This window comes from Manihot esculenta, chromosome 2 (assembly GCF_001659605.2).
Source record: "Manihot esculenta cultivar AM560-2 chromosome 2, M.esculenta_v8, whole genome shotgun sequence".
NCBI classification, from domain to species: Eukaryota; Viridiplantae; Streptophyta; class Magnoliopsida; order Malpighiales; family Euphorbiaceae; genus Manihot; species Manihot esculenta.
The window spans coordinates 2,395,137-2,415,686 of NC_035162.2; the positions used below are offsets into that span (position 1 = coordinate 2,395,137).

A 20,550-nucleotide genomic window follows, 5' to 3' on the forward strand; every position below is an offset into this window, starting at 1 on the left:
TATTAATATTTATATTTTTAATTCATATAATTTTAAATATATATATTATTTAGTACTTATAAATTTAAATATTTATACTATTTAAATTGTTTTATCAAAGTCTAAATAAATTCATTAATGATTTTTTAATAAATTATTAAATAACTTAATTTTATAAAATACAGAATTATTTTTACTCATATAATTTTGATATAAAAACAAATTAGTAAATTTCTAAAATTTAAAAATTTAATAATCATTCTCCTAATAAATAAAATTACAATAATAAATATTATTTTTATACAATAAACTATTCCATTCTATTTCAATTCAAAAAATTTATTCTTAATCTTCGATATTTCAACTTTAATTATACTAAAAACTAAAATTTTTTTAAAAAAATATTTATAAGCTAAATTATTCATATTTATTTTTTATAATCACTTTTTAATAATAATTATTAATAATTATTTTTATTTATTTATGTGATTGAAATTATATATTAGATTATTTAAATTTATGAAAAATAAATTTTATTTTTTTAAATACTATAAATAATAGTTAGATTATTTAATATTTTCATAAATTATTTAGATATAGAATAAAAAGAATTTAAAGTCATTACTATTAATTTATTTAAAATACTAATACTAATTTATTTAAACTATTAAAAAAATATCAATTGAAATATTATGTAAATATATAAATATTGAGAATTTAATATTTTTGCAAAATGTTAATAAATTAATATAAAAGATATAGATTATTATTTTAATATTAAAATAATAATTAATGATAACTAATTTTATTAATAAATATTTTATCTATTTGATTGTAAAAATAAGGGAAAATACAAAGAATGAGAAGAAAAATATAATACAATTATTTTTAACCCAGAAATCTACTATTGTAAGTAAGAAGATTTTGTTTAGACAAAATTTAAAAGATATTTTAATGATAAAATGAGATTGAAAATTGAAAAGTATTTTAATAATTAAAATAAAATAAAGAGACGAATATAAAACTGGACATAAAGTTGGAAGATACGATATAATTTACGCATTAAAAGTTCCGTGGCCAAGCTCAACACACAGAAAGCCTGTTCACACGCTCACATTTTCCAATAGAAATCAAATAATCTAATTTATAGGTAAATTTTAGGTCAATTGATAAAAATACAAAAATTAATTTTTATATTTATAATTTAAATTTTTAATTTTTAATAAAAAATTTAATTTTTTAAAATTTATTAATAATTATAATAATTTTTTAAATTAATTTTAATTATATTTAAATTAACTTATACATATGCTATATATCATTATTTTTATTATATAAGCAAGTTAATAAAAATTAAAATTTAATTAACATTTTAAACTCTTAATTATATAAAATTTTTAAATTATATAATTAAATAAAAATTTTAATTGAGAATTTTAAATAATTAAAATGTAAGGTTTTAATTAAAATTTAATTTAAATTAATTGTGGATAAATAGAATGCAGAGATACAATCCTATGAGTGTGCATTTTATATACCAACAGAACACCTAAACAAAATAAATACAACCACCTAAACTTTCTATGGTTAGGGAATTAAACTTAAATATAATATAAATACCGGTTATCCAAACCATTAAATGCCCCCTCCCCAAACACACCTTTAATGAATTGGGTAACAGTTACCGGTCCCTATCACATATAATGTGCGAGTTTAATTTAATATTTGATGTGTTTGCATCTTTTTATTTTACATTATATATTATAAACTTACTAACATCACTATTTATAAATTTTTTTATTTTTTAATATTATAATTAAATAATAAAAATAAATTATTTTTATTAAAAAATATTTTCTATTTTACTCAACTATAAGCTTAAAGTTAAAAGGCTGAAATTAAAAAATAAAAAAAGGGACAGTAATATGAAAGCATCCAATGGGTGCACTGCACGTTGTCAATGTTTGGTTCTGAAGGGCAAAGATACGAGTACTGACCGTATGCAACTTTATTAAATAATTATGAATATTTTTTTTAAAAAAAAATCGATTTTCTTGACTTTGGAGTTTGGTGAGAAAGGAGCAGCTCCATGTGAAAGCTTTAAGAGGGTAGGTGGCAATAAGCAATAGATTTAGGCAAATCTCCATTTACTTATATTATTATTATTATTAAAATACAATTAACAATGTTTGTTACAGACGATAGGATCTGGTATAGAAAATCTCAACAACAAATGCAAAATTATTACTACAGTACAAGTTTCTGTTTTGTTTTTTGTATCTATGTTTTTAAATTTATGACACTTTCTTTTTATTTAATTTTAGAATTACATGTATAATTAATTATTATTTTATTATGTTTCAATAATTTTTATTTATTTTATTTTTTATATATGTTAAAAAAAAAAATTAAAGCCAAAACCATTAATTTTCACTTTAATTAATGCAAAATTTGTTAAGATGGAATTTGTCAGCGTTTTAAAAAAAAATTCAATCCTTTTTTTTTTTTTTTTTTTGGCTATAAAAGCACTATCAATATAGTGGAATTTCTCCTACTTCATTTGAACATAAAAAGATTGTTTCATAAAATGTAAATTCAAAGATATAAATAATTTCCTTGAAGAATTTCAGTTTAAAAACTTCCAATTTTAAGTTGTTATGAAAGATGAAATTATTTCTCTTCATTCTTCAAGTTTAGTCACTCTTAAAAGCATCTCTGATTTTACCTTTTAAGCATCATTTCACTTCCTCCTTTTTTCTCAAGCCAAAGTCACATTTCTCTTTGTTTTATTTTGAAGAAATGTTAACATGTAATAAATTTCCTATAAAAAAATTATTATTAGAGTTTCAATATTACTAAATACAATTTAAATTATCATACAAAAAATAGACAATGAGAGAAAAATATGCTTTTGAGCAATGAGGAAATATATACATTTTTTTTTCCCAAATAATTTATCCAACAAACAAAACCGAAATAGGCATCATATCAGCTAATTTTGTGGCGAATGAAGAAGCATGATCTAAACTTGACCAACATTTTCAACAAAAGGAAAAATAAATAAAGAAAGCAAGAAAAAATCACAGCCATCAAGAATTCAAGTGCATGCTTTGATTATTCCCCGTGTTTTTATATAATTATTTATTGTGAGTTTGGACAATTGGACTTGCAACTGCTTGTTTTACCAACCAAGTCTGATGACTTTTGTTTTTGCGTCGAAGTAATTATCAATTTATTTTATATAATAATAATATAATGAAAAAAAATCCTTTAAATTATTTTACAAGTGAAAGTTGTAATTAGTTTGACCAGTTACTCGTATATATTTATTATATATCAATATTATATTATGAATGAGGGCACCAAGTGGTGTTAAATCGTTAATATTAGAGTTGTTTTTACAATTAAAAATAAATTATTTTTTATAGAATATATATTTTAAATATAAATTATTTTTTAAAAATAAATAGATTTTAAATTCGAAATTTTTAAATGTATTTTCACTTTTTTTGACAATAAACTGTTGGATTTCTTTTTTCTATTGGTAGGTATATTTGAGTGAGAAAAAAAAAAAGAATGGATCTGAGTATTAAGAATTATTAATTTTTTATGCAGTGAGTGAGTGGTAGGCCCTTGAAATTTATTTGAACCGGTGCAAATTCAGTACTTGAATAAGATATGATTAATGATTCCGAACAGAAATTAAACCAAACCCAACAGTTGGCTAGGTCGACAATGAGCCCAAAATCAACAATCCAACTGGATGACTTGGATTTTATTCATATAAATTATTTTCTTAAGATACTCATATTTAATATAGTAAGACTACAGTAAGCATATAAATAATTGTAATTTCAAGTTCACGTCATCGTTTAATTATTGATTAATTTTAAATAAATGCCTTTTTATAACTAAAATTAGTTAGGTGTATATAAAAAAGGTATTGTAAATGCATTAAATGCTAAATATATTTACAAACATTTGTATTCTTTTTTTAAAAATAAATGATAAAAATGTTATATAAGTGTGAAAGAATAAAAAAAATTCAAATTTAAATAACTTTAAATAATTTTATAAAAATATCTCTTATCACATCATTGAATTTTTAAAAAACTAACTAATTCGATTCCTATCTTGAAAATTTCTCAAAGTAAAATATTATTATATTTTATAAAATCAAAATTTTTAATTTTTATATTAAATAAATGTATATTATTTAGTTATTGTGATTTTAATTATATGTATTATAATTTTAATATTTATACTATTAAGGTCATTAATTAATATTAAAAATAAATTGAATTAATTATTTTTTATAAAAAGACGAAAACTGGAATATGAATGTATTGACGATTTTTCTTAAAATATATTGTAATTTTTTCAGTAATTCATGGACAAAGAAAGCATACTTTTGACCCATCCAACAAACAATGTGTCGATGGAACGGCTCAAAGAGTATCCATTCGAGCCATTAATGCGGACTACTGATATGAGACAAGTATTGGTTGGGATATTATTGATGGATTATGTCTTTAATGTCCCTCCAATTTATTTGGAGAAAATTATTATCTAATTATTTAATATAAAAAACTTATTAATTAATATTTTAATTTTAAAAAATATATTAATTAATAATTTTATTAATTTTAACGGTTAATTATTAAATATTTTTTAAAAATTAAAATACTAGAGAAATTAATTAGCATGTAATTTTACTACTGATAGTCCCATTAATAAATTTTTCAATATAGTAAATAATTTTTGAAACATTATTCATCGTGACTATGCCAAACAGGGCACTATATTTAAAATAATTATTAAATAAATTTTGGAAATAAATATTTTTTTAAAATACAGTTGAGTAAATATTACATTAAAATTAAATCTATATGTATATTTTCATATTTTCAATCATTTCATCTATATTTAAATAGTAAACTATTTTTAGAGTTAAAAATTGTAATTTATTAAATTAGTGAGTTGATATATATATATATATATACACACACATAGATTTAATAATAAATTTTTTCATAAATTTTAGTTTTCTATTTTTTAATTTGTCATAAAATTTTAAAATTTATAAGCTTATAACTTTTAAATTTTGGTAATAAAAACTTTTAAGAAAGCTCTACATTTGAAAAAAAAAATCTTAAGTATAAAAAATGTTTAATTATTAAAAATTCAAAAGTATTAATTAAAAATTATGAAAATTTATTTGACCATGGTACAATTTTATTTTTCTAAAATTATAATTTTTGTTGGAGAGATGAATCCAAATAAGGGGACAGTTGGGTAGGATGTGCAAATGAAGAGTTTAGTGTCCATCGCTGGCAAGGGCCACTTTTTAGCAAACAATAAGTATGCTGGCAGACTTTTCCCAGCCATTGCTGTTTGCTGGCAACTCGCTACTTTCTAGCAAAACAAACCATAAAATGACGAAGATGTATAAACTGTTATGCGTCCATTGCTGGCCAATCACACACAGTATTTGTCATTCTGTTTTTTTTTTTTATAATTCGCGATCATTCCGAGCGTTTTGAACGTCTCCATTTCATTACTCTAATAATTCTTTTTTCATGAACCCAATAATTCTGTACAATTTAAATAACTCCCAAATAATTTAAATGTCAATAGTAAAGATTGAACTAAGTAATTTATAAATTTATTTTTTACACGAATTAAAAAAATTAATTAAAATTATTTAATAATTTTAAGTTATAATATATATGATTCTATATAAACAGAAAAAAATATTATAATAAATTTTAAAAAGGACGAGTAATATGATTAAAATAAAAATATATCATTTTAAAACCATTTTATTGATAAGTAAAATTTTAGAGGTTATACTGTCATGTACATAACCTTTTCAATTTAGTTTGGAAAATGTTTTAACTTGGAAAACTTTGATTTCAAAAAAAAAATAATTTTATTACCAAAGGCTTAAAGTTTTGTCTAAACATATAAATTAATATAAACGTTTAATTTTTTTCTAATATTTCATTTATTTTTTTAATTAAAATGTAATTATTTACTTTTATAAACTAGTCAATTAAAACATTATTATACTTTATAAACTTAAATTTTTTTTATAAGGTTATAAAATTAAATTATATAATCATTTTTTAACTTTTTATTAAAGAACAAGTTAGTTAATTTATTATAACATTACAAGCGATTGGTGGGGTAATTTGGAAAAAACTGAAATTAAATGAGTAACACACAATTAGTAAATTACACAATAAATTATACGAACAATAAATAAGAGTTTTCATTAAAAAAAATATTCTAATTAAAATAAAATAATTAATTAAATTAATTTATTTTTTAAATAAAAACTTACTGAATCAATAATATTTTATATAATAAAACAAAACATTAAAATATAAAATCACAGTGATAAAAATATAATAAAATAATGTTAAACTCATTAAAAAAAAGCCAAATATTATAAATTTTAATTATTTATCAAAACTCATCTTCCCAATTATAAACCAAAACTCTATAAAAAATTATTATTAAATAACACAATTTAAGAGCTCAGCTGTTTGAGATGTGAGATTTACCTAAAGCCCTACATCCGCAAGCAATCAATTAAATTATAAATATATAATTCATAACTAAAACGGTATCTAAAACTGTATCGACAAGCAATCAATTAAATTAAAGATATATAATTTGTAATTTAAAATGATTAAATAATTTAAATTAATTATAGTAAATCTTTTTATTTATATCAGTTTAGATTATTTTTAAATTTAAAATATTTCATTACACCAGCACTTTTCTTCATATATTTTAAAATTTAATTATAAAATTTTATTTTATTAATACAATAGTTTAGTTTGCATTTATGTGTTTGTAGAGATTGACTTTAAAATCTTATAATTATTTAAGAATAAGTACTCATATTTTTTATAAAACTTATATTTCTCAATAAAATAGCAAAATAAAAATTAAATTAATAATTTTAATATATTATGCATCCAAATTCAGATCTAAAGAATTTTTTTCTTTAAAACTTTTTCCCTCTCATGATTTATTTTTTTATTTACTTAGCATAAAAAATAAATTTATTATTTTTTACATATAAAATATTAAAATTTAATAAATATATATATTAATTTATAAATTTAAGGAGTTATTAATAATTAGAATATTTAAGAATAAAATTATATATGAAGAGAGATTATTTGTAATTAAAAATATAAATAAAAATTTTAAAATTAAATTTAAAAATAGACGGACTAATATATATATTTTACTGAATATTAAAAAACAAAATGTAATTTTTTTAACAATATAGCAAAAAGTTTCACTTTGTTAGATAAATATTAAATTTTAAAGTATAGAAATTAAATAATAAATTTTATTAAATTATAGGACTAATAATTCTCTATATGATAAAAGATATTATGTAATAGTCATATTAGACGATAATTTACGTAATTTATTAAAAAAAGAAAAGAGAAAAAAAAAAAGAGTAAAAGTCAAATATACAAGTAAAAATAAAGAGTTAAATTAAAATAAAATAGAAGGAAAAATGATGGATGAGTGAAAAAGACATGCGACGGCACCCAATAACAAGAAAAGGGGATTCCGAAGATTCCACTGTTCAGCGTCTCTCGGAGAATGGCAGAAATGGTAAATAACTGCAAAATTGATGTCCAAATCTAAAACATACACGTTAGTCACAACTCATGAGCTCACGATGCCTGTCTTTGACAGGCAACACTCCAAGAGAGCAGTGGAGGAGAAAATTTTTTTCTATATAAGCGCAACAACCTTCCTCTGAGCCTCCATAATCCCTTCCTCTAATCGCTGCTTTCAAGGGCCCCTCTCTTAATACACTGTTTATTTCTCTTCTCAATCTATTTCCTTTTCTCTCTCGAACTTTCAAATCTCTGTATAAAGAGAATTGCCGCTTCTGTTTTTTCTATTTGATTTCTTTTAGCTGCTGTTTCGAGGAGGAATTCAGAGGCGAAGAAAAATGGCTAAGAATGTGGGAATTCTCGCTATGGACATCTACTTCCCTCCTTCCTATGTTCAGCAGGTGATTTTTTTTTCTTTTGTTATTGATTTTTGAAGTGGTTTGATTTTCAGTTTGTTTGTTGAGAAAATGAAGGAAATGCAAGGAAGGTTTTATTTATACGTATTAGTTCTCTTTCTTTAACCTATAGATTTATTTTTCTTCTTTTAATAATTTCCAACTGCATCGATTTAAAGATTTGTTGATTTTATCTGTCTTCCTGAAACAGGAAGCACTGGAGGCTCATGATGGCGCTAGCAAAGGGAAATATACCATTGGACTTGGACAGGATAGCATGGCATTTTGTACTGAGGTGGAGGATGTCATCTCAATGAGGTTGATGGTTCTATATATGCTTCCTTTTTGTATGATTATGGCTTGTAAGAAAATTACTAACTCTTGGTTTTATCTGCTCTGGGGAATTTCAGTTTGACTGTTGTTACTTCACTTCTCGAGAAGTATAATGTCGATCCTAAACAAATCGGTCGTCTGGAAGTTGGTAGTGAAACTGTGATCGACAAGAGCAAATCTATTAAGACCTTCTTGATGCAAATTTTTGAGGTTTGTTTTCCTAAATGAATTTGTTCTTATTTGGGTAGTTGCTTGTTTGTTTTCTGGTAGTACCAGACTTCAACATTTGCTGAAAAATGGATTTAAAACCTCAATAAAGGGAGTTAAAAACCTGAGACATGTAAACTGAACATTCTTTCTGTGGAGTGATGCTGGTATAACTTTGGCATCTCTTCTGAATTCTTTGGTTCCTGGTTGTATTCCATTTCTTTAATGGGATGGACTGGACTGGACTGAACTGTTGCAGAAACTTCCTGTTCCTGGTTAACCTTACCAAAATTATGATGAGTTTTACAAAAACCTGTACCTTACCTGTTGAAATGTGTAATTTTTGAGGGAAAAAGGATGCCAATGGACTAAGAATAAGGGCATATACTTAACTTGGATGTTTGTTTTTTTGGTACTTGGACCTTCGTTCCTGATCACATGCCTGTCTTGTTTTCTTCTTATTTAATTCAATATTCAACCATTTGAGATTACTTCTGGGTTTGTTTAGAATTGCTCTTCTGTGAAGTTCTTTCCTCAAAGGGATTGTGTTATTCAGTTTCTCAATGTGTATTTGTTTTCCTCTTCATCCTTCAAATGTCTGCAATACACTCATTTTCTCTCTTGTAAAACAAGCAGAAAGAAGGAAACACTGACATTGAAGGCGTTGACTCGACTAATGCATGTTATGGGGGGACTGCAGCTTTATTCAACTGTGTCAATTGGGTTGAGAGTAGTTCATGGGATGGACGCTATGGACTTGCAGTGTGTACTGACAGTGCGGTATGATCATATCCTTTAACTACTGCAGAATTCTATGGTTACTCATTTAAACACAATAGCAGCAAAATATCTGTAAATTTGGGATGCATTTGTATTTTTCATATTAGTGGTTGAATTTAATATATTATACAACAGAAGGATATTCATGCAAGTATGTACTGCATAGATTCAGAGGGTGCAATGCTCCTTTTTTTCTTACAGGGAGACTTTTTCTTTTAATCAGGTCTATGCAGAGGGTCCAGCCCGACCAACTGGAGGAGCTGCAGCAATTGCCATATTGATAGGTCCAGATGCACCTATTGCTTTCGAAAGCAAATTTAGGGGGAGCCACATGTCTCATGCTTATGATTTTTACAAGCCTAACTTGGCTAGTGAATATCCAGTAATCTATACCAGTTCCCTCTGCATATTTATTTTTCTGCAACTACTAATGTTGTTCTCCTCAGTGTTGTCATCTTTGCAAAAGCCTTTTTTTCTTGGCATTTTAAGTAGGAATTTATTTTTATTATTATTTTGCTCGCGTGCTGTTAGAACCTACCAGTTTCTGTTTTGTTGTATAGATAGGATTAGCTACTTTGTGAACATAAGTCCTCAGTAGTCCCCAGGCATCAGGTGCCTAAAGTAGAAGTCACTGAAATTGTAAATTAAGAACATGAAACATGATAGAGAAGGGTTTCCATGTGATGGACTCATTTTCATTCTTTGGAGCTTTCCTCTTGACTGTGTTGCATGTAGTTCTGTTTTATCAATTTGGGTGCATCACCTGTAAATTGCAAAAATAGCTAGTAACAACTTATATGTTATTAGTTTCAAGCTACCAACCAATTATATGAGTTCAGAAAATTTGACAAGCCATTTTATATTCCCAAAAATCATAATTGTAGAAAACACCTGATGCTTTGGATGGTATCCAGATCTCCTTATCAGGAACCTGCTAAGCTGAACCAACACAACTAGTTGAGAAGTTCTTAGCTCTTAAAACCTTTGACTCCTACTTGAATCTGATAGAAAGGGAGAAATAATCCATGCTTGTTTAAATTTTGCTATGATTCTTGGAGGTTGCTTATATTCATTTATATTCACTTTCTTTTGCATGTGGTAACGACTGTCTATTGTAGGTTGTGGATGGCAAGCTTTCTCAAACATGCTACCTCATGGCTCTGGATTCCTGCTACAAACAATTCTGTGCCAAGTAAGAATGTACAAGTACTGAAGGCATTTTCTGTAATATAATACGTTTTGTTTGGCAGTGAAGTGTGGTGCAGATGCCTTACTATGTTGGTCTCTGTAGGTATGAGAAATTGGAGGGCAAACAGTTCTCTATTTCTGATGCTGAGTATTTTGTATTTCATTCTCCTTACAATAAGGTAAATCTTGTTTTCTGACACTGTAATTTTCTACATATCGATGAAATCTTAAACATGCTTTGTTCTAACCCTGCAAGTTGAACCTACTGCAGCTTGTACAGAAAAGCTTTGCTCGATTGGTGTTCAATGATTTTGTGAGGAATGCCAGGTGCTTGCATTTCCTTCACCATTAAAGAATTTTAATTACGATGGTTTGAGGATTTCACTATTTGTTGTACCAGTGTCCAGTGATTAACTGTTTTTACTCCTATTTTCAGCTCTATCGATGAGGCGGCTAAAGAAAAGTTGGCTCCATTTTCAACATTATCTGGGGATGAAAGCTACCAAAACCGAGATCTTGAAAAGGTTTGTTTAGAACACCTAACTATTACCTTTTTTTAAAGTTATCCCCTCTTTCTCCACATGCAGAAGGGGTGAGAGAGGCTTTGTAACCTATGTTTTTGGTTGTTGATAAAAGTTTCAACTTACATATTCATGGGTCTTTATAAAGTCATAAACAATGTTCTGTTCTGTCTTTTGAAGATTTTGCCCAAATTGAAGTATTTGACAAAGGAACGGAAAGACAAAGAAGTTGAAAGAGATGATATTGCAATGCTTTGTATATATAAAATAAGCATTGCACATCTAAAATAGAAATGCTAGGATTTTAATTTTTTGTCCCAATGCAACATGAGGATTTAGTCCTATTCCTATAATATTTAGTTAGCTAGATTGGAGCATCATGCCAACTGATTACTTCGTGTCTTTCATCTACAGGTGTCCCAACAAGCTGCCAAGCCCCTTTACGATGCAAAGGTGCAACCTACCACTTTGGTACCAAAGCAAGTTGGCAATATGTACACTGCATCTCTGTATGCAGCATTTGCATCTCTCCTTCACAATAAACACCCTGAATTGGTAATTGTTTTACTTTGTATTATAATTTCACATCACCTCTTAAGGAATTAAATGTGTACTCCTGATCTTTTTGATGGTTAAAAATAACTTGCATGATCCTTTGCTTCCTTTATGCTGGAAGTGCTTACATAATTTCATGATCACTTGCAGGGAGGCAAGCGGGTGATACTATTCTCGTATGGGAGTGGTTTGACAGCCACAATGTTCTCATTGAGACTACATGAAGGCCAACATCCCTTTAGCTTGTCAAACATTGCAGCTGTGATGAATGTTGCAGGAAAGTTGAAGACAAGACATGAGGTAATTTGTTAATTTGTTAATTTCTTCTTAAGAGGTCATGCATTCAATGATAAACGTGCACTTTGAGAATGATTTTTTTGGTATCTGGTAAAAAAGGCAACATAAGAGTGCTTACAGCCTGTAATTGGTTTTGAAGTAACCAATGGTATTTCTTATGATTCCTCGTGGTGTTGATGGAATTATAACTTGAGGAAACATCATGTTGGTGTGTTAGCTTGTAACTTTTCAAGGAATCCATGGAGGGGTAAAAAATGACAACATAGTTGTACTCCCACAGAGGGAGGTTTGTTTGATTCTTGATATAGTTATGGAGTAGCTGTGTCATTGAGTGCATGCTGCTAATTGACGTTCATCTTATGCAGTTCACCCCTGAGAAGTTTGTAGATATCCTGAAGCTAATGGAGCACCGATATGGGGCTAAAGACTTTGTGACAAGTAAGGATTGCAGCATCTTGGCGCCGGGAACATACTATCTCACAGAAGTTGACGCCATGTACCGAAGATTCTATGCCCAGAAGGCTGTTGGCAATGCAGTTGAAAATGGCTCACTTGCTAATGGTCATTGATGGCAAATGGAAGTATAATAACACGCCAGTCGCCAGGAAATCAGCTCGTATGTTTTTAGATATTCAATCCTAAGTCATTTGTGTTTCCTTGAAGTTAGTGTTCTAAAGCAAATAGTTTGTTCAGCAGCAAGTGTTCCTAGTGTATTTTTTTCCCTTTATAAAATTCCTCCTCATGTTTCTTTAGCTTTGTTCGCCTGAAATCAGCTCATCGTACTTTTATTATTTGTTACTTGTACCATAGTATTTTCTTCACCATTACCAAGCCTCTGTTTGAGATTGCGGGCTTGTAACTGGGAGGCGAAAAATTTGTTTGAAACCGTTTTCTTGATAAGTAGCTTTTTAGCTGCAGTTTTGAAAAAATCGAGTTAAAAGTTTTTATGACTAAAACAATGTGTTAAATTAAGATTTAAATTTTTTTAATATAATTTAAACTGTGTTTTTATTGAGAATAATGTTGCTAAATGGATTATTCAAGTGTTAGAAACCCGTGTGTCTTCTGACTGGATCAGTAATCTACATTTAGTTTAGAAGAGAGGCATAGAGTAACATGGGTTACTTGATCGTATCCATCCTCCTTCACGTGGCCCATGTTCTTGGTAGTAGGTGCCGCTGTGTTCCTCCCTGCTACTCTTATTCTCTGCCCAGTAGTTGAACAAGCTGAAACAAGAGATCCAAATGTTAAATGCAATGCGATAATGCTAATTACTAATTAGCTTTGAAGCAATTTCTACAAGTAATTCCCAGCATCATTTATTTTTGGAAAAAGAAAGCAAGAACATAAACATCAGCTGCATTCACCACTTGCAAACAAATTGTATTTCATTTCTTAACACAAAAAATGGGTAAACAATTACACTGATGCAGGGCACTTGATACATTTCTGCTTATCACAGAGTCCCGAGTCAAAAACTGGTTTTAGTGTCAAAAAGCCCCATCTCGCATGTCACCAAATAGGGATGGCAACGGGTAGGGTACCCGCGAAATTCAGGGTATCCAAATCTGAACCCGATTATATTTACAAAATCCGAACCCGTCCCAAATCCGTTTAATATTTTATTTTTACTATCCGAATCCGTCCCGAACCCGTTTAACAATACCCGCACAATACCCGAACCCGATTTTTTAAATTCAATTCGATGAGAAAAACTGCCAAATAAACTACACCTAACAGTTGCACAACCCAGCAGACCCAGCAGTGTGTTCAATTCTAAAAATCTTTAATAGCAACTAAAAATTTTTCAAGAACATACACACAAAAGATCTTGATTATCAAAAAATTTAATTGTAAACCTGAAGAGAGTTCCAGGAGATGTCGCCGACGCCGATTGAGGAGGGGAAGGGTTGTCTCTAGCATCAGTGAAGTGGAGGAGAGAAGCGTCAATTGAAAAGAGTAGATGTCACCGACTGGAGAGAGAGAAGGAGATATCGCCGATGCCGACCGGGGAGAGGGAAGAGTTGTCTCCAACTGGGAAGTCGGAGATGTCGCCGCTGGAGAGAGAGCGCCGACGAAGAGAGGAAAGCAGAGTAAATGAAAAAAGGAATTAGGGATTAGGGTTACTTCACTTAGTTTTGTTAATATAGCTAATTGGGTTCGGGTAACGGGTATCCGAGCACCTATTCCCGAACCCTACCCGAATCCGAGACGGGTAGTATTTTTCAAATCCGAACCCGCCCAAATCCATTTTGTAAAAATCCAAATCCGTCTTAATAGGGTTTGGACGGATCGGATACCCGCGAAAACCCGCCCGACTGACATCCCTATCACCAAAGCTTCTAAATAGTAATGCCATCACTATTTGCTTACTGCTTACATCATCAAATAATGGCAAAAGTGAAGATCTTTTGCTTTCCAGCTAATATATGGACCACCACAAGTTAGGTGGGCAGACAAAGAAATCCATTTATTAGACCACAAACACTACTTTCCTAACACCATTCTGTAAACCCATTGATTTGAGACTCGAGCCAACTGTCCTCTCTGGTCCACTTGACTGGGAACTTCACTGCGCCCAACTAGTGAGCTAGTCCAAGTCTCAATAACATAAACAGGACAACATAAAACCAACATCGTTTACCTGCACGCTTTGCAAGTATTAAAATATTTTTTATTATAAAATAAAGAAAATAATTATGAAAAAAATTAAAAATTTAATTAATATGTATAATTTTTAATTTTAAAATAATAAATTTAAATATTTCAAATATTAATCAAATATAAAATCATACATCAATATTTAATAATATTAAAAAAACTTAAAAATTTTAAGATTTATTATCATATATTATTAATATCTGATGATCTGAGATCCAATAGGGTTTTACAAGGGTTTTGATATTGAAGAATAAAATTTGGTCTATCTCTCTAGAGGGGTATCCCTTTTATCCTTTCTGTCTGCTTGCTGGTGACGTACAACGGCTCTCCTATGATTGGGCCACGCGTCTCTGCCATACAGATATGGGCGTACGAGGATATCAGGCGCCTGCTCAATGCGTAACGGCCTCTGATTCTCCTCCGTGCGTACATTCGAGCGGATCTGCCAGGCTGTATGACGAGTCTCGTTCTGGATCCTGGGCTGGGTCGAGAGCTGGGCTGGACGCGGAACCCAGGAGGAGAAGGAATCCGTGGGGAGGTTATACGGGCTGGGCCGATCTTAATGAGGAAGAATCTGGTGGAGTCCGGCCTCAGGGATCTGGGCTTGTTTTGAGAGGGCGTGCGGGCCTTCCTTTCATGGGCCGTGGCCGTAATCTAGGCCCAGGAATGGGGGTAGGGAAATCCAGCGGTCATCAATTGCCCCTTCACCTTCTTGGCAGTTATTGCTCTGACTGCCGAGGGGGTGAATATCAAGAACCATTATGACCACGCCCGTTCGCGTGTAGATGCCTTCATAACTCCCTTTCATCTTTTTGTCATTTGTCATTTCTCATTTCTTGAATCCTATCCGCCTCTTTCCCTTTCTGGCCTTTCCTTACCTCTCAGATACCCTGCTCTTCTTTACTTTCCTATCATTATCGCCTGGACATGCTTCTTTTTTCCTTTTCCATGAATATCTTTTAAAGATCCTGACATTGTGGGCTTAGAGTCTAGAGTTACTTTGCGCTAAGACTTCAGATTTTGAGTATATATCAGTGTTGACTCCTCTTCACTTCTAGGCCCTTTGTCGGAGAAAGGGAGTCTTTCCTTCCAGCCCTTTGTCTGTTTCCTTCTTCCAGCGAGCTTCTCCTGTTTTTTCTGCAAAGGATCTATTTGACGCCTTCTTTAAACGGATTGAGGTGAGCCTGGGGCTTCATTGCTTTGTTGCCCCAGGGGTTTGCTTTAATCTTGCTTTCATTATCTTGACAAAAGATTATCCTGACTTGTCTCTGTTTGGAACTTTTTGCAGTACCTGAGATAAAGATGGGTCAGTCCAAACCTCTTGAAAATCTGATATTACCTCGAGGTAGTTTGAAGGTTGCTTCTGAGGTCCTCCTAGTAGGGCGGTTGATGGGTGGAGTCATTTGGCAGGTCGTTGAAACTGTTTTACCCAGATCGTCTGGCTGGCCTCCTCCTCTGGTTGTTGTTCGAGCTCCAAAGAGGCTATGGGCTGTTAGGGGGTCTGTTTTGACTTTACCTTCCTTCGAGAAGGAAATTTCCCGATGTCCATGTTGTCTGCTTTTGATATAAATGGAGGTGGCGAAAATGATCAATTTATTGTCCCCTTTGGTGTGGAGTACCTGTATTATGAGAGGCTGAGATCTGCTGCACTCAGTCAAGCTTCCGTCGACGCTTTCGAATATATGCTCTGTGATCTTCTTGAAGCCGTAACTCGAAGACTTATGTTTTTCATGCGTGACATACGAACAACATATAATATCTGAGCTTGTTCGTATGTATCGTGCATCACATTTGGGCAACCGAATGTTTGCCTATAGGGGAACAGTGAGAAATGCTTATGGGAATCAACTTATTCAGTTCCCCTATAATAACGAAGCGGGGCTCGGCCGACCTACAGAGCTCATTTTCCGTATCCGAGAGTTCCTCTGTATCGAAAACTAGGATAGTGTGGTAGGTGATAGTGATGTAAACGTAGACGGTGTATTTGGTCATGTAAATCCTCTAAGGATAGCTTTTTGTTCTGTAATGTGGGTATTTATAACGTGCTGTAATGAAAATTTCATTTTTTCGTTCATATCCGAACTGTTCTTTATTATGAATGAGATGTTGAGACTGTTTTCTTCGTGGTTTTCTCTGAGAAGTCTACGATATTGTTTTTTCCTTCTTGCTTTTTAATTGATCCGACCTGGAATCCATTTGGCCAGTCTGAGTTTTCAGTTTACTCTTTCCGAGCTGTACCGACTGACCTGTGAGCTCGCTTTCGGTTTACTTTATCCAAGCGAGACTAATCCGACCTGCGAGCTCTGCTTTTAATCAAAGGGTTGAGCTTCTGATCCATAACTTTCAATTTTCTTTTTTCGAGCTGGACTATCCGACCTGTGAGCTCTGTCTGTGTTCAATGATCTGAGCTCTAAGTTCCCTTAGCTTTCAATTTTACTTTTTCCGAGCTGGACTATCCGACCTGTGAGCTTTGCTTTTAATCAATGGGTTGAGCTTCTGACCCATAACTTTGTAGGATTCTGAGGCGTCTTCATCGCTTCGTTCTGGGCTCCTGACCTTTGCTTAATGATGATCCTTCTTAGGTGATAGGCTGGTCTGACCTTTATCATGCTTCCCCCTGTTTGTCTCCTTGGGTCTTTCTATGACTTACTCTTTTTCCTTAGTTTTTACTGCCTGAGCGGTGATGATGTGCATTTTGCGTGTCAGGTCGTCCTGAGGGAGAGATTCGACTGGAGCTCGGTTTCAAGGTTTTGACAACTTGAGTTTGTTTTATGCGGATAGCGTGTGGGCCTTCGGCTGATGGGCTATTGTCGTGGGCCTGGCCCTTTGTAGGGGTGGAGAAGCCCAGCGGTCATCTCCTTGCCCCTTTACCTTCTCGCCGGTTATTATCTAACCGTTGAGAGGGTAAACTTCGAGAGCAATTAATGATCGCTCCGCTCTAAGACAAAACTGCTCAGAACAACGTTTCATCTCATTATTGCCTTTCACTTCGAACTCTCCCTGTCTTCTGAAGAAACTCGCTTTCTTCTGCTCTTTGTTTTCCTGCAACTTCTGTTTTTTCCATCCTATTGTGTTTTCAGGTACGCTTCTTTGCTCTTCCATGGAGGGTCCAAAGCTCCCGGATGTCGCTAATCTTAGGTCGCATATCACTTCTTCTACCATAAATAAACATATTTCTCGGAGGTATCTAGATACTCCGCTTTATCTTATTCGAGCTCCTTTCCAAAATGAAAGGATAGTTCTTCCAAACCCTCCCCCCTGGTTTGATGGATCCCCAAAGGGGGCGTTGTATAGTCTTTTTTTTCAAACAGAGGGATTTTGGTCTACCTTTCCCTTTTACTCCTTTTTTTGTCGAGGTTTTTCGATACTTCGGAGTAACCCCCCGGATGTTATCCCCAAATTCTATTCTGTTCATGAGTTGTTTCGAATCCATCTGCCGAAGCTGGGGTTTCACACCCACGGCCTGTCTGTTCGTCACTTTCTTCCGTCTCGTTAGGGCGGTTCAGAATTTCTATTATTTTTCCCCCCGTAGTGGGTTGTCTCTTTTCACGGGCTACAAGGATTCCATAAAGGGATGGGTTGAGAATTTCCTTGTGGCGGAGCTGAAATTAGAATCCGCCTTATCATGGGAAGTGGATCTAAGTTGGGAGGATGTTCCTCCGGGCTGCAATGACCTGCCCCGGTTGAGCCTTATTGAGCAGGTGGGATTGCTTCGACTGACTTCTGTTGAAAAGAAGTATGACGTCGAGAAGTGTATGTTTGTGTCTAATCTTAGGGATATCCGGGACACGGGTATAGTGCCTCGTCCAGTGACTCCGTTTCTTCTTTGTAAATGATATTATAAAATGCGCTAATCCTTTATAGTTTCGTGTTTTTGCAGCTTCTGTCGTTGAAATGGAGGAGATCAGGCATCCTAAGAACTTAGTCCTGTCTCGGGATAATATGCATGCAATTTTTGATGCCCTTCGGGCTGGGCGTTCTGTGCCTGAGGTCGCTGCAGAGGTGGCTCAAGTTGCTTCTTCCAAGAAAGTTAGCCGACCTCCTACCAAGGCTTCCTCTCGAGATCCTAAGCTGAGCTCTCGAGGCTCTAAGTCATCTCGGCCATCTAGTCGTGGCAAGTCGGCCTTGACTATTAAGCCTATTGAAGAGCCTAAGTCTGCTCAAGATTCTTCAGAGGGTGTGAAAGAAGTTTCTCTAGCCATTGTGGAGCAGACCGAGGTCGTTGAATAGGCACAATTGGGTCTTGCTCGTTCTTCTGAAGAGGTGTCAGGGGGAAAACTTAAGTCCCCCATTACCGAGGATGAGGAGGCCCCTGGGAAGGGAAAAGAGATCGTCCTTGTGGAGGATGACGTCTTGGAGGCGCCTGCCAAAGATGCCCCTGCCCCTGTGGGGGTCAGGTCTGAGTCTGGAGACTCCGTAGGGAAAACTGGGGACAAGCGTCCAGCGCCTCATGGAACATCTGCCCCTCTTCCTGCCCAGAAGAAGCCCAGGGTTTCCAAAGGATCTTCTCCTGACAACGACACTCCGATCGTAGAATGGCTAGGTCTCCGAACTTCTTATACTTCCGGCCTCAAGGCTGTTGAACCACGCCCGCGCTGGTCCCGAGAGCGTCGTTGGAAATACTTTACATATTAAGGCATCTGACAGAGTTTGCAACTCCATGAAGGTCTTATAGTTCATGACGTGCTCCCTCGGGTTACCAGTTCCATCATAAGCCGCCATTGATGGCATCATAAACTTCTTAGGGACAGTCACTTGCTGCACCCACTTTGAGAAAGGGGAAGAACTAGGCAAAGAGGTTTGGATTTGGTCTTTCTTACCTAGCTCGGCTAGGAGCTGTTCTCTCAATTTCTTCAACTTTTGGTCCACCTTCTCGTCTTCTAGGCTGGGTTTTTTCTCCAGGTGGTACTCCTCCTCCTCTGCTTCAGTTCCCGTCCACCCGGTTATTTCGGCGGAATAGTTATCCACCTCCTCATTTTCTATCATCTCTCTCGCCCTCTTCGCATGGATTCGGGCCTCCGGTCCTTCCTCTTCCCCGGCTTTTCTCCCTCTTTCTTCAGTATCGCGGCTACTGGTTTGAAGACGGTCAGGTGCAGATCGGGGGTCATTGGTCTGAGGTTCCTCTACAACCGGAAGTGTATTTACTGGAGTGCTGAGGCCTCTATGTTGCATTATCTGCCCCAACCAGTGGGCGATATTTTGTAACTGGAAAGCCATGTTTTGAAGATCCTAGTTAGACAGAGGGTAACAGTAGGAGTATTCCCTGCCAAACTTGGCGAGGGATTAAGAGGAACAGGCGTTTGGTTGTTTAATGTCGTAGGACTAGAAAAGGAGAATTGTTGCCCCTCTTGGGCAGAGCTTAGGTCATTTGGGACGTTAAGGTTACTTTCTTGGTGATTAGCCATCGTGGATCTCAGTGGATTTTGTTAAGAGTGAAAACTCCGGTGATGAAAAGATCTCCGTCGTTTTCCCACAGACGGCGCCAATTGATGATCTGAGATCCAATAGGGTTTTACAAGGGTTTTGGTATTGAAGAATAAAGCTTGGTCTATCTCTCTAGAGGGGTATCCCTTTTATCCTTTCTGTCAGCTTGCTGGTGACGTACAACGGCTCTCCTATGATTGGGCCACGCGTCTCTGCCATACAGATATGGGCGTACGAGGATATCAGGCGCCTGCTCCATGCGTAACGGCCTCTGATTCTCCTCCGTGCGTACGTTCGAGCGGATCTGCCAGGCTGTATGACGAGTCTCGTTCTGGATCCTGGGCTGGGCCGAGAGCTGGGCTGGACGCGGAACCCAGGAGGAGAAGGAATCCGTGGGGAGGTTATACGGGCTGGGCCGATCTTAATGAGGAAGAATCTGGTGGAGTCCGGCCTCAGGGGTCTGATGATCTGGGCTTGTTTTGAGAGGGCGTGCGGGCCTTCCTTTCATGGGTCGTGGCCGTAATTTAGGCCCAGGAATGGGGGTAGGGAAATCCA

The 20,550-nt window shown here is 33.5% G+C and overlaps 1 protein-coding gene across 1 annotated transcript; it reads left to right on the forward strand.

The window, feature by feature from the left end:
• Positions 1-7,730: 7,730 nt before the first annotated feature.
• Positions 7,731-12,662, forward strand: LOC110609745 (hydroxymethylglutaryl-CoA synthase). The gene is made up of 12 exons (XM_021749526.2): positions 7,731-8,035; positions 8,241-8,347; positions 8,440-8,572; positions 9,206-9,349; positions 9,573-9,731; positions 10,468-10,541; positions 10,641-10,716; positions 10,809-10,864; positions 10,974-11,061; positions 11,473-11,613; positions 11,764-11,913; positions 12,276-12,662. The coding sequence occupies exons 1-12, from the start codon at positions 7,973-7,975 to the stop codon at positions 12,477-12,479; spliced, it is 1,395 nt and encodes a 464-aa protein (XP_021605218.1). The 5' UTR covers positions 7,731-7,972; the 3' UTR covers positions 12,480-12,662.
• Positions 12,663-20,550: the final 7,888 nt, after the last annotated feature.